At 50.6% G+C, this 12798-nt stretch overlaps 1 protein-coding gene across 1 annotated transcript; it reads left to right on the forward strand.

Annotated features, from left to right (window-relative positions):
- Positions 1–1310: 1310 nt before the first annotated feature.
- On the forward strand, positions 1311–9774 carry INTS15 (integrator complex subunit 15). Its single transcript, XM_083711640.1, has 7 exons — positions 1311–1476; positions 2590–2788; positions 3627–3848; positions 4592–4757; positions 5844–6368; positions 7975–8014; positions 8829–9774. The coding sequence occupies exons 1-7, from the start codon at positions 1325–1327 to the stop codon at positions 9016–9018; spliced, it is 1494 nt and encodes a 497-aa protein (XP_083567766.1). The 5' UTR covers positions 1311–1324; the 3' UTR covers positions 9019–9774.
- The last annotated feature ends 3024 nt before the right edge of the window (positions 9775–12798 follow it).

Genomic DNA, 12798 nt, shown 5'->3' on the forward strand with positions numbered 1-12798 from the left:
GGTAGCCTGGAGCTGGTTGCTTTGTATCTTACAGGGCCGTTGTGATTGTCAAAAATGAGGGCAACCCCCCCCCCCCACCTCTATGAACCTGGCTTGAAACTCCTAAGAGCCTATTGGATCAGACCAATGGCCCATCTATTCAGCATCCTGGTTAGCCTCTGTGGCCAGCAGGGTCGTAGCTAGGGGGGGTTGAGGTGGGGCCCCACCAATGGGCGCAGGTGAGGGGTGCGCGAAATCGGCTCATAAATATGTCTATAAATAAAAATATTGATTGTTGCCTCATAAGAAAAGGTTTTTAATAGAGGGTGAATTGAATGGAGGAGAGGCAGAAAGAAGAGCTACGTAATTTGTCCATGGCTAGGGGGCGTGATCTAGACAGTTCTGCCAGGGGTGCAAGATCACCTGGCTACGGCTCTGGTAGCCAGGCAGACGCCACAATGGGAAGCCCACAAACAGAATCTGAGCAGAAGAACAATTCTTCCCTCCTGTGGTTTCCAGCAACTGGTATTCAGAAACATTCCTCTGGCTAACCATGGAGGCAGAGAGAAGGCATCTGGCATGAATTTGCCCAATCCTCCTTTAAAGCCTTCCAAGTTAGCGGCCATCTCTGCCTCATGTGGGAGGGAGTTCCACAGTTTAACTCTTTGCAGGAAATGGTAGGAAAAAACTGTAATTTCAAAAGCTGTGCATCGGTAGCTATTGGGGGCTGCGCCAAAGAACACCGGAACAGCCAGGATGACATTGCTGGATGAGCCCAGCATCCCGTTCCTCGCAGTGCCAAAGGGAAACAATTGCCCCCACTCCCCACAAATGGGATCCGGGCATCTATTGCCTCTTCTCCTGGAGGAAGAATGTACAAGTGGCCACGTGGACAGTTTCGCGAGCAGGGAAACAGTAACTCGGGAGCCCCTTTTAAAGCCATCGACGTCGGTGCCCGCCAATGCCACGTCTTCCGGCAGCGAATCCCACGGCTTCACGACGTGCTGCTGCAGGAATTAGTCCCCTGCCCATCCTAGATGAGCGACCATTCAGCTTCACGCATCTTCAGGCATTCCGACGAGACGTGGTCGGGAGACGCGGGCTCGGAAACGTGCCTGCAGCAGCAGCTGCTCCTGAGGGGCGTGGCTCCGACACCAGAACGCGGCGCTGCGCTCTGATTGGGCAGCTTCTGAGCCGCCCCGGCGAATGACGACCGCCGCCCCGCCCCGAGCCGCCTGAGGGGGGCGTGGTCGAAGTGACCTGCCACGCCCCCTCCTGCACCGCCCCGGGCAGCCAGTAGGCAGCGCTGCGCTCGGATTGGTCAGTTTCTGAGCCGAGCCTGCCAATGGCCGCTGCAGCCGCCGCCGCGTTAGGCTGTCCTTCTTGGCCCTCACCGGCCGCCGTCCCTGTCCTGCCTCGGCGGCAGCAGCGGCCCCAACATGGCGGCCTGAGGCGCCTGCGGAGGAGCTGCTCCTGGGGCGGGAGGCGGGCGAAGAGGTGAGGCCGCTGCCGCCCGGGACGGCGCGACCCTTCCCGCCGCCCTAGCCGCTGGGGGTGGCGTGTCGGGGCGGGCCATGTGCACGTGTGAACAGAACACCCGTGTTGGGCGGGGTCGAGTCAGGGCAGAAAGTCCCGCGTTCCGGTTCCCGAGCATCTCCGGTCAGGGCTGTCAAGAGGGAAACCAGTCGGGCCGTGTAGGCCAGACTCCCCAGTTTAGCGCCCTGCTGGCGGGGCTTGTGGTCCATCTGGCAGTTGCCCGGTGGGAGAAGATAGAAGGGGGGCAGTGAGGGATAAATAAGGGCGACGACTGAGCTGCATTTAATGCAGTTTTCTGGATGTGCTTCATAGATCTTTCATTCTATGTATATGGCTTTAATTTTATTAATGCTTAATTATTATTATTTTATTCCCCAACCTCTATGTTTTAGATGGTCCTATTTTATCTGCAAGCTGCCTTGAATCCCTGTCAGGGGTAAATGCATGAATAAATATAATGATAACAAATAAGGTTCCTTCCTGTAATCCTCTGCACTGGTGGATTTATAGGGTTCCCCTGCATTGTTAACTGAGAAGGGTACTTTTGAACATGCTTACAAACAATGAATTGGTGGTGTTGAATTCTCGTATAGGTCTGTGGTGTTGTTTCCACTTTTCCTTTCCCCTGCTCCCCAGTTAAAGTCAGTGGAGGCCTGGCCCATTAGAGAGGGGGCCATCAACCTCTGAAGTCCTTAATTGGCAGTGCCCTCAAAAAGCAGTAGCAGACTCTGAGCCTTCATTAAAAATATAAAACAAGTCTCTAGCCCTTCTAGGAAGTTATGAAGCATAATGTGCACTTTTTAAAGCAGGTTATGTTAAATGGCCAGCCTGGCTGTTCCTGTCAGTGATTTTAGCCAATGAGTGAAGTCAGAGCTGTGATTGATAAATGAGTTGTTTGGACACTACATAATAGGAATTGCTGGGATTCCAACAGGGCCGTATTTATAAAGGAGTAGTTGGAGCAATTGCACCAACGAAAGGCCCCAGACTCTGAGCGTTCATTTCAAAAAAGGAAGTCTCTAGCTCTTCGAGAAAGAAAGTTGTGAAGCATAACGTGTGGACCTCCTCTTGCAGGAAAACCATGAGTGACATCCGCCACTCGCTGCTCCGCCGGGATGCCCTTAGCGCCGCCAAGGAAGTGCTCTACCACTTGGACATCTACTTCAGCAGCCAGCTGCAGAACGTGCCGCTTCCCATTGTGGACAAAGGCCCCATCGAGCTACTGGAGGAGTTCATCTTCCAGGTTCCTAAGGAGCGCAACTCCCCACCTAAAGTAGGTCGTCAGACATCAAGCCCCATCAAGGGCCATGTAGCCAACATTGCTCCTCTCCATCTGGGGCCTCGTATTTGCCTTTGGGAGCCACCCTTGAGGAAATCTCTCTGCCCTCCCACGTGGGGCTGGAGTCTGATTAGAAAAGTGGTGGGGAACATCTAGGCCTGCAAACTCAGCTTGAGGTCAAGCAGGGTCACAAAGGTGAAATCAGGTGATTGACAGGTGTGCAACCTGCTCATCTGTCAAAGTGCCTTGCAGCGGATGGGGATGAGGGAGATCAACATCTGTCCTGCTGGCTGGATCCTGTTTCTTTAAAATTTATTTATAAAAATAATTGTATAGTGCTATATCATAAAAAGATAGCCAGTGCCATTGCTGGGGGGGGGGGGGCTCATTGAGATGGAGGGGGCACCATTTGTTACTCTTCAAGGTTTCTTGATTGTCAGTCAGACTAGGTAGGTCATTGATCTGACTGAGTAGCTCCAAGGTTATTCTGTGAAAATCAGATAGGGAAGATTTCAAGCTGTGGCTCTCCAGGTATTTTGGATGACATCTTCCATAATCCCTGGCCATCCAGAGAGATCCTGTAATTACTGGCTGGCTATCTTAACATTTGTCTCAGGAAAACTGGTGGGTAGTATTTTTAAAACATGAAATAGCCAAACAAATGTCTTTGGTCAAGATACACATATGAAAACAGTCCTCTTGTTTTCTTTGATGCTATAATGCCAGCCTGGGTGATGAATGGGATGTGGTTGGAAAGGACCCTCCTGCGGGGGGGGGGGATTCTTTGGCCTTTGCTCATAGATGGCCCCTCTTTCCTTTCTCTTTCTTTCAGAGGCTGAACTCACTGCAGGAGCTTCAGTTACTGGAGATCATGTGCAATTATTTCCAGGAGCAAAGCAAGGACTCTGTCCGGCAGATCCTTTTCTCCTCCCTTTTCAGCCCGCAAGGGAATAAGACAGATGACAGCAGAATGGCCTTGCTGGGGAAACTTGTCTCGATGGCGGTAGCTGTGTGCAGAGTGCCTGTCCTGGAATGTGCAGCTTCATGGCTGCAGGTGAGAGTTTATCCCAGGTGCAGGGACCTTGCCTTCCCTCCCAGAGGAGCTTCCAGGCAGCCTCCCATCCAGGCAGTGACCAGACCTAGACCTGCTTCACTTCAGCAAGGGGGCTGCTTTTCCACCTGCTGGGGGCGGGGGCGGCATCAGATTGGGCAGGGCTGAATTTGACCCCACCCTGCTGGTGTATATGCAGAAACAGGAGATAGAATGGCCTGTTGGTCCAGGTCACATCTTGCTCAGCATTCCTCATACAGTGGTACCTCGGGTTAAGTACTTAATTCGTTCCGGAGGTCCGTTCTTAACCTGAAGCACCACTTTAGCTAATGGGGCCTCCTGTTGCTGCTGCGCCGCTGGAGCACAATTTCTGTTCTCATCCTGAAGCAAAGTTCTTAAGCCGAGGTACTATTTCTGGGTTAGCAGAGTCTGTAACCTGAAGCGTATGTAACCTGAAGCGTATGTAACCCGAGGTACTACTGTATTGCTCTTGTAAAGCTACAAAACCAGTGCTCTTATTCCGTGATAGGTAGGCTCATTCAGGAGGCTTTGGGGGCTGCGGGTCCTTTAGCTCTTCATCTTCAAGGCTATCAACAAGCTTGGGTCGCCGCCTGCATCACTCCCACTGGCGCCTTTATGCAGCATCCTATGTTTTGCTGGAGCCAGGCTGTGTGTGGCTTCGTCGGTGCTGCTCTCCCCCCCCCCCCCAGTTTCTCGTGGTGGCTAATCATGTGTCTCTTTTGCAGCGGACGCCAGCAATCTACTGCGTGCGGCTGGCCCAAGCCTTGGTGGATGACTACTGCAGTCTAGTGCCAGGCTCCGTCCAGACCCTGAAGCAGATCTTCAGTGCCAGCCCTCGCTTCTGCTGCCAGTTCATCACATCGGTCACCATGCTGTACGACATGTCCTCAGGTAGGTTCCTCCAAGTGAAGCTCCTGAAGCTGCCCAGTGCCATTTGGAAAAGCACAAGACACGCTACACAAAGATGTGTCATGTTCCACACATCCGGATGTTAAGGTTGCAACAGATTGTGGTGGCCTGAATCGGTGTGTGTGCAACTTTACTCCAGGGCAAGGCCACAGTCAGAGACTACGATGTGGATGATTGACTCTCCAGGTATTTTCAGTGCTGCTTTGTAGTCAGCTTCCTCTTCCCCTTGGCTTGGTATGTTTGATGGATTCTTGTGATAGCTCTCGTTTTTAAGCTTTCTGTCATTTAGATTTTATCTCCTTGACTTTTGTTCTTGGTAGTCCAGTTGCTGTGTTTATGGTTCCTAAATGTTGTGAGCTGCCTTGGCCCTTTTGTCGAAAGGAGGGATACAGATGTTTTAAACAATCTGCTATATATTTTGGAAAGCTACAGATAGGTAGCCGTGTTGGTCTGCCATAGTCAAAACAAAAAAATTCCTTCCAGTAGCACCTTAAAGACCAACTAAGTTAGTTCTTGGTATGAGCTTTCGTGTGCATGCATCTGAAGAAGTGTGCATGCACACGAAAGCTCATACCAAGAACTAACTTAGTTGGTCTTTAAGGTGCTACTGGAAGGATTTTTTTTGTTTTGGAAAGCTGTTTTTTGTTTGTTCACAGTGCATTCGGATGCTTCTTTAGATATCGGAACCAAATTTTACATGAGACCAAGGGGCAGGTTTTTGTGTCTGTTTGGATACAATGAGACATCATTTTGAATCCAGATGGCAGACTGAACCTTTGAAAGCTGCAAATTTTGGGTTCCTTTGAATTCCCAGCCTATGCTGGGAGGCTGCTGGTTCTAAAATAAACATGAAAACACTTGAGCAACTATGTTGGGAAGAGACAGGAAGTCCCGGCTGCCTGGCCCCCTTGCCCTTGATCTGCTGCATCCCCCTCTCCAAGCAGCCTGCAGCCCACTCTTGGGTGTGGGAGGCTCTGGTTCCAGGGCCAAGCATTGGCAAGCCCCAGCTGCTATTTCCAGTCCCGCCATTTCTATGGTCTCCAAAGCGGGCTTCCCCTTCTTTTCCAGATGACCTCATCCCGCCTCCGGACCTGCTGGAAATGGTTGTGTCTTGGATCTTTGAGGACCCCCGCTTGATCCTCATCACCTTCCTAAACACGCCGATCGCAGCCAGCCTGCCCATTGGGTTCTTGGAGCTCACGCCGCTCAGCGGCCTGATCCGCTGGTGCGTGAAAGCTCCGCTGGCTTACAAACGGGGGAAGCCCCCCGTCTCCAACGGCCACCCGGGGGGAAAGCTTGCCAAGGACCCGGCTGCCGCCTTGGACAAGGGCTGCCAGCCCTTGTACTCCAAGCTGCACCTCAGCGTCCTCCAGGTCCTGATAATGCTGCAGGGGCACCTGACGGAGAAGAACCTGTACGGGCGCCTGGGGCTGGTGCCCTTCGACCACGTGGTGGCTCTCGTGGAGGACATGAGCAGGCTGTCCGATGAACTCAACCCCCTCAACGCCACCAAGGAGACGGAGCTGGCTCTTGACCGGCTGGCCCAGGCCTTGCAAGTGGCCATGGCGTCTGGAGCGCTGCTGTGCACGAGAGGTAGGCGCTGGGGGCAACCCCCAGTGAGCCCATGCAAGCCGGGAGAAGACTGTGCCGAGGCAAGGCGGGGGGTGCGGGGAAGTAGCAGGGAGGTGGGGAGGAGACTTTGGGCATGAGAGGAGCTGAACAGAGAGATAATAGAAGCTGCCTAGGCTGGGTCAGAGTGTTTGTCCATCTGGGCCAGAATTGCCTACTACAGACTTTCCCAGGGTGGTTCCTTCCAGATATTGCTGGGCTCCAACTTCTTCCTCTGCCACCATCCCTTATCGTTGGCCAAGGTGGCTGGGGATCTAAATATCCAGTGGGGAAGCCTGCTCCAGTTTTCAGGATTTTCCCCAATGCTGCCTGCCACTTGATCCTTTCAACTACAGACGGCGGGGATTGACCCTGGCACTTGTGCAGCAGCTAAGCCCCTGTTCTCTGGCTGTTGCCCACTGTAGCATGAATCCAGCTAAGGTGGAGAGGCTGTTGTCCAGAGGTCACGCTGTCTGCAGTCTGGGGCCTGTGCAGATAAACCACTGAGCTGGGCTGCCTCCCCCTTTTGCATCAGCCCTGGTTCTCTGTGTGTGATGGTGGGTAACATTTGGGGCACACTTGACCATCTCTCAGCTCCCCGCCCCAATCCCTCCCAAGTGCCCAGGGAGCAGAATGCCATCTGGCTGGGACTCACTCCTGCCGGAGGAAAGGAAGAACCATCCCCTCCCCTCACCCTTTGAAGAGGTTTTTAATTGCCTGGGTGCTCAGAAGTGGGTAGGAACGTGCAGGCACTGTCATTTTTACAGCTGACATTTTAACAATTGCATCCTGTGTGTGGTTTTGGTGGGTTTGATGTTGTTAGCTGCTCTGGACACCATTTGGGGAGGAAGGGCAGGCTACACGTTTTGATAGTAAAGAAATACAGTGGACCCTCCGGATACCAACTTAATTCGTTCCGGGGGTCCATACGTACCCCGAAAAGTCTGCATCTAGAGGCACTTCTTCTGCACACACGTGCGGGATACACTTCCAGGTTTCCCGCATTCGCAACCCGAAAGTTACGTTACCCGAAGGTAACATAATCCGAGGGTCCACTGTACTGTAAAAGTGGATCCCCGCCAGCAACACACCTGCTTCCTCTCCTGCTGATTTATCAGGATTGGGACCAAACATCAGGGGGTCCTGCTCACTGTTTGACAGCTGACCGGCCTCTGTGGCTCTCCCTAGTTCTCTTGCTCCCCAGTTCTCCTAATCTCTCTACCTCCTCGCTCAGGACAGGAATGTGAATTTCCAGACATGCCTCTCCTGACAGTGGAATCAGACTCCCATGGAAGGACTTCTTTCCTGGAGGTTTTTAAACAGAGGTCGGACCTACCGTGGATTCTTTAGTTGTGATTCTGCTTTGCCTACGGTTGGAAGAGGTGATCTTTTGGGTCCCTCTCAACCCTATGATTCTGCCACAACAGTTCCACAAAGCGCTTCTCCAGGGTTGCTGTGTTACTGAAGAGCAGCTCTCCACATGAGTCTGGGATGGAGAAGCTGAATGGGAATTCAGGGCCTCCCCAGGAGAGAGCTTTCTGCTTTGTCTTGCTGTTTCCACCTCCATTTTTTTTCTGTTCTCTCCTTCCAGAGGATCTGCGGACGGTGTGCGCCAGACTGCCACACAACAAGTAAGTCAGTGCTCTGTGTTTACAACGGAACTGAAACCGCTGTGCCCATCCTAGAAGTATTGTCCAAGAGACACCCACAAAAGCAGAAAGGTGTAGATTGGCAAGCTGTGCTTCCACAGGAAAGTGAAAATGACAAAAGTGTGGTGGAGCCAACTCTTTCTCCCCCCACCTTACTGTCTGTCTGTGACAAGGACAGCCAGGACTCCGTGCTGCCCTGCTGGCAGTCCATATCAACCCCTGCTTTGAAAATGGCTTGCTTCATTCTAATGGTTCAAGGACACCCTTGTGGGTGCTTGAGTCTTATCTCTGTACATGAAAACCGGGCCATTTTTAGCTGCTTACATAGCCATGGACTGGGTGGAAGTCCTTCCGTTGTGCCCAGTGGTACGTTTGCCAGGAGATTCAAAGGTTTTTCTCCCTCTCTCCTAAATTAACACTGGAACTCAGGGACATCCAGTGAAGCTGAATGTTGGAATGTTCAGGGCAGATCAAAGGAGAGCCCTCCTTCACGCAGCACACATTTAAACTGCGGAACTCCCTCCCACAGGAAGTAGTGATGGCTGCCAACCTTGCTGGCTTTAAAAGAGGATTAGGCAAATTCCTAGAGAACAGGGCTCTCGTTGGCTACTAGTCACAATGGCTTGGCTCTGCCTCCGCAGCTGGAAACAGCAGGGCTTCTGAATTCTGGAAACCTGAACTAGAGGGGCCATGGGCCTGATCCAGTAGGTGCTGCTTCATGTCACTGTAGAATCCTGTTCCTCAGCAGGCCAGCGGCCTTCACCCACAATTGTCTCTCTGCTTCTTCTTCCTGCAGCCTGCTCCAGCTGGTGATCTCGGGTCCAGTCCAGCAGCCCACCCACGCTGCTTTGCCCCCTGGGTTTTACCCCCCCATCCACACACCCCCTCTGGGGTATCCCACCCATGCAGCTCACCCAGCTCTCCCAGCTCACCCCGTACAGACATTCATTCCAGGCATGGCGTTTCCTTATCGGCCGATCCGCTAAAGAAACTGGACTTCTCCTCTCTTCAGGGAAAGAGTGTTTTCCACCCATTACAGAGAGAACCAACCATTACTTTTTGCTGGGGGTGGGCAGGGTAGGGCTGTGCAATTCCTCCTCCAAGAGAGACCTTAAAGGCCCTGGGCGTTAAGATGCACAGGGGGCTGGTAGTTGGTTTTTTTTAAAGAAATAATCTTGTATGAATGAGGAGACGCTAATCTGACTGGAACAAATGGGATCTTTCTTTTTTACTGTCAACCCAGTATGACGGTTTTACGCAGGAGGGTAAATGTCATGATCTGGTATTCCACTCAGAACATCTGTTTGCAACTCCTTCCTCCCACCCACCCCCTCAAGTGACAAAGTTTGACTGGTTCTTATGCAAGAGAGTCTGGAGAGAACAGTTTTGTAAGCTATTTTCTTGGGGTCCTTTTTATGTGAATATGTATGATTTCAGTGCAAGTACATTTTTTTTAAAAAAAGAATTGCAGAATTTTTTTGCTTCGAAGTTAGCAGTCTGTGGCATTTTCTGTAAAAGCAACAACAAAAAAGCAATGATAACTGGCCTTCAATTTCTTTCTCTTACATTATTCAACATGTCTGCAGCTAGTTAGGTGAAACTTGAACCTTCATTGTTCTGTTGCTCTGGTTGGTATCTTTCACAGGGTGAATTTGGGTAAAATATTTTTTTCAGAAATATTGGTGTCCATCTAACAAATTTCACATGTTTTAAAGCAGAAACTAAATCACATCTTAAAACTGTGTGATATTTAATCTTAAATTAACTTCAGACGTTGCTGTTAAGGGGATGTTCAAATCAAGGCAGGTAGGAATGCATTTTTATTTAAAGCATTTTTATCCTGCTCTTCAGCAGAAAAAGACTCACAGAACAACTTACAAATGTCAGTGACGAGACAGTCCCTGGCCTCAGGCTTGCAATCTAAAACACATGGCACAAAAGGAAAAGGTATTCGTTGGGTGGAGGAAAAAAGAAAACTCAGGGGCTAATTCTTTGTTATAGATTTCTTGTAATGACAAGCTGGAATAGAAATACATTAAAGAGAGGAGCCCAAAGTTGCTGGTCTTTCAGCAGAGCTGATGAAGAGGCTCTGGAGCCCTGTTTCCCTCCCTCCCTCCCTCCCTCAAAGCTGCTGATGGGGGGGGGGGGTCTTGGTCTAGTCCACTATGAAATGGGGGTGGGGGTGGGAGTTGTCTCCTGGGGTTTACAGAAGACATACACAGACCTGCTTTGGACCCTAGGAACTACACACAAGTGCCAATATGTTAATGAGGATGTATTTCAGGAGCTGAATGGTCTTGGCTCAAACAAGGTCTATTTCTTTCTCTTTCAAGCCCTTCTAACTTTCAGAGGAGGGTGTAGAGAGGCCTGATGCTTTGACAATCTTCAAAATGTTGCCATTGGCCCGTTTGGTAATGGAGAGCTATAACGCCACATGTTCCCCAGTGCCTTGTCCACAGACTTCAAGCCAAAAGGCTTGTAACTCTCTTAAATTAACAATGAAGGATCCTGGTGTTTGTGTCCGCCTCCATATTGCCTGCGGCAGAGGGCAGAAAGTCTCTTGTCAAGCCCTCTAATGAGAAATAATCTCTGTCTTAATTTCAAGACACATGAATGATTCAGACTGGCCTTGGTAAGTCTTCCTTGCATTTTGAAAGGGAAGGAACTGATTACTCTGAAATGCAAAATGTCTTCTCTAGTTACAGATATTTTCCAGTATTTGTCCCTTGGGCCATGTTACTTCTGATTTCCCCGATTTCATCTCAAGGTCATCTTGCCCCTATTTTCTTCTTTGAATTTGGTGTTATTTATTTAGTATTTTATTCTGTTGGAACAAGTTGGACCTCTTCAGCCTCGGTCAGGCAAACAGCAGGCAGATCTGCCTTGATTTCTGCAGCTGAGACCCATCTCTGGCTACAAATGCCAAACTGGCTCTAGAAAGCTGAAAGTTCCCCCGAGCTGAAGCGCAGCTGTGCTATTGACAGTCTTCTCTTCATTTTTGTGGACAGCAGTGATACAGGGCTGCTGAATATGCACCAAGGGGTGTGGACTTCTAAACTGAACAACTAGATTGGTGGCTGCCCTGAATCTTGCCATCTTTTTGTGGAGATAAGCAGCCTAATCCTGTGCAGAAGCAGGGAATTTCAGGAGACTTAGCCATGCTTAATTCTGCATGGGAAGGGGTTGTAAGAATTACAAATATAGGTGGGGGCATGTGCGTGTCTGCTCACAACCAAACACCCGCCCAGACCCAAGCATGCCCCCCGTGCTGGGCAACACTATGGACTTGCATAGCTCTAGAGAAACTGGCACAGGCTGACTTTTCCAAAACCTCAAATTAGTCTCACAGCTTTACTTAACATTCAGTTAACATTTAGAGGGGTCCATTTATCCCCCGGTATGGGTTAAACCACAGAGCCTAAGGCTTGCCGATCAGAAGGTCGGCGGTTCGAATCCCCGCAACGGGGTGAGCTCCCGTTGCTCAGTCTCTGTTCCTGCCAGCCTAGCAGTTCAAAAACACATCAAACTGCAAGTAGATAAAGAGGTACCGCTCCAGCGGGAAGGTAAACGGCGTTTCCGTGCGCTGCTCTGGTTCGCCAGAAGCGGCTTAGTCCTGCTGGCCACATGACCTGGAAGCTGTACGCCGGCTCCCTTGGCCAGTAAAGCAAGATGAGCGCCACAACCCCAGAGTTGTCCGCAACTGGTCAGGTGTCCCTTTACCTTTACGGCTTTTCTTAACATTCTCTTATAATCGAAAGAAGCTCTTTAAGAATCTGTCAGGACAAGCTTTTGCAGGTTCACTGTTAGGGAGAGCTCTGCTGGATCTGCCTTGAGGCCCCTTTCAGCCTCCCCTCCCCTGCCTGGCAAACAAGGCAGTCAGTTGCCCTTTGCTGCAACTGGCTTTCAGGGGCACACTTCTTGTGGGTGTGAGAGAGGGCCTCCTTGGTGGTGGCTGCTCCCACACAAGTCAGAAACTCCCCTCCCCCCATGGAAGTTAGACTGGCTCTCTCCTTGCTGTCCTTCCGCCAGTTGCGGTTCCAACAGGTTCTTGGTCATGGACTACTTTGACTGAAAGGGCTGGTGCCATGCTAGATTTGGGGGGCAGTTATTTGTATGGTCTTAAACAGATTTGATATGTTTGTATATATAGTTTGAATTCAATCAGTGTTCTTTAATTGTCTTTTTAATTATTCCCCGTGGGGGGGGGGGCACGTGTTTATCTGCCTCCATTTTATCTGTAACCCTCCCTTAGTCCCTTCAGGGGAAAAGGCGGGGTTTAAATAAATATCATGGTGACGCTCCCTGCGGTATGGGAAGTCATCTATATGGGAACTCCCTCCTCCTCTTTCTTTTTTCCTTTCTCCTCCTGTGAAGAGGCTGCATCTTAATGTTTTAATGTTGTATTTTAATCTTGTTTTTTAAGTTGTATTTTAATCAACTTGTTTTTATTATTGGTTGTTATCCACCCTGAGCCCGGTCTTGGCTGGGGAGGGCGGGGTATAAATAAAATTTATTTATTTATTATTACTATACTCCCCCTACCCCCAAGGCCAGCCTGACACCTTTTATGGAAAGCACATAAAACAGGAGAAGATTCCTGCATTGCAGGGGGGTCGGACCAGGTGACCCTCAGGGGGTCTCTCTGTGCTTCCAAGAGGGCAATCTAGGGGTAGACTGCGCCTGACCAGGGAGGCTCCACCTGGCTAGTAGGCAGCCAAGGACGAGGAGCGGGTGGGGAGGGAGGAGCGCAACTGGGCATGCGCAGA

This window comes from Podarcis gaigeae (genome assembly GCF_964106915.1).
Source record: "Podarcis gaigeae genome assembly, chromosome: 14".
Taxonomy (NCBI): Eukaryota; Metazoa; Chordata; class Lepidosauria; order Squamata; family Lacertidae; genus Podarcis; species Podarcis gaigeae.

Bases quoted from the DNA above. Each gene is read 5' to 3' on its own strand.
- INTS15 (XM_083711640.1), top strand. From the start codon at position 1,325: ATGGCCGCTGCAGCCGCCGCCGCGTTAGGCTGTCCTTCTTGGCCCTCA. The intron at 1,477-2,589 runs GTGAGGCCGCTG...CTCCTCTTGCAG, and splicing joins GGCGGGAGGCGGGCGAAGAG to GAAAACCATGAGTGACATCC. The intron at 2,789-3,626 runs GTAGGTCGTCAG...TCTTTCTTTCAG, and splicing joins AGCGCAACTCCCCACCTAAA to AGGCTGAACTCACTGCAGGA.